Here is a 218-nt window from a genome sequence, read left to right on the forward strand (position 1 = left end):
CCCCCCCCGGCGCGGCGGTACCTGAGCACCACGACGATGGGGCTCTCACTGCCCGTCACCACCATAAGCCCCTTCCAGATCATCAGCGCCGACGACACGATCATGCCGAAGTTCAGTACCTGGTAGTACAGCTGCGGGGGGGTGGGGGAGAGGTCAGAGCGCGCCAGGCCGGGCCGGGGAGCCCCCCAGACGGCCGTTAGGGGCGGGAGGAAGCGGGG

General features: G+C 70.2%; 1 protein-coding gene across 2 annotated transcripts in view; it reads right to left on the bottom strand.

The window, feature by feature from the left end:
* The window catches only part of SEC11A (SEC11 homolog A, signal peptidase complex subunit), a 22,376-nt gene extending 22,211 nt beyond the window's left edge, over positions 1-165 (bottom strand). Inside the window, exon 1 of one of the 2 annotated variants that reach the window (XM_019504560.1) lies at positions 22-165. In XM_019504560.1, coding sequence (XP_019360105.1) covers positions 22-104 — 83 coding nt within the window. In that variant the 5' untranslated portion in view covers positions 105-165. The remainder of the gene's footprint in view (positions 1-21) is intronic. The other variant, XM_019504559.1, reaches the window with a different exon arrangement.
* Between the last annotated feature and the right edge of the window lie 53 nt (positions 166-218).

This window comes from Gavialis gangeticus, unplaced genomic scaffold (assembly GCF_001723915.1).
Source record: "Gavialis gangeticus isolate Ggan-Ray unplaced genomic scaffold, GavGan_comp1, whole genome shotgun sequence".
Lineage (NCBI taxonomy): Eukaryota > Metazoa > Chordata > Crocodylia > Gavialidae > Gavialis > Gavialis gangeticus.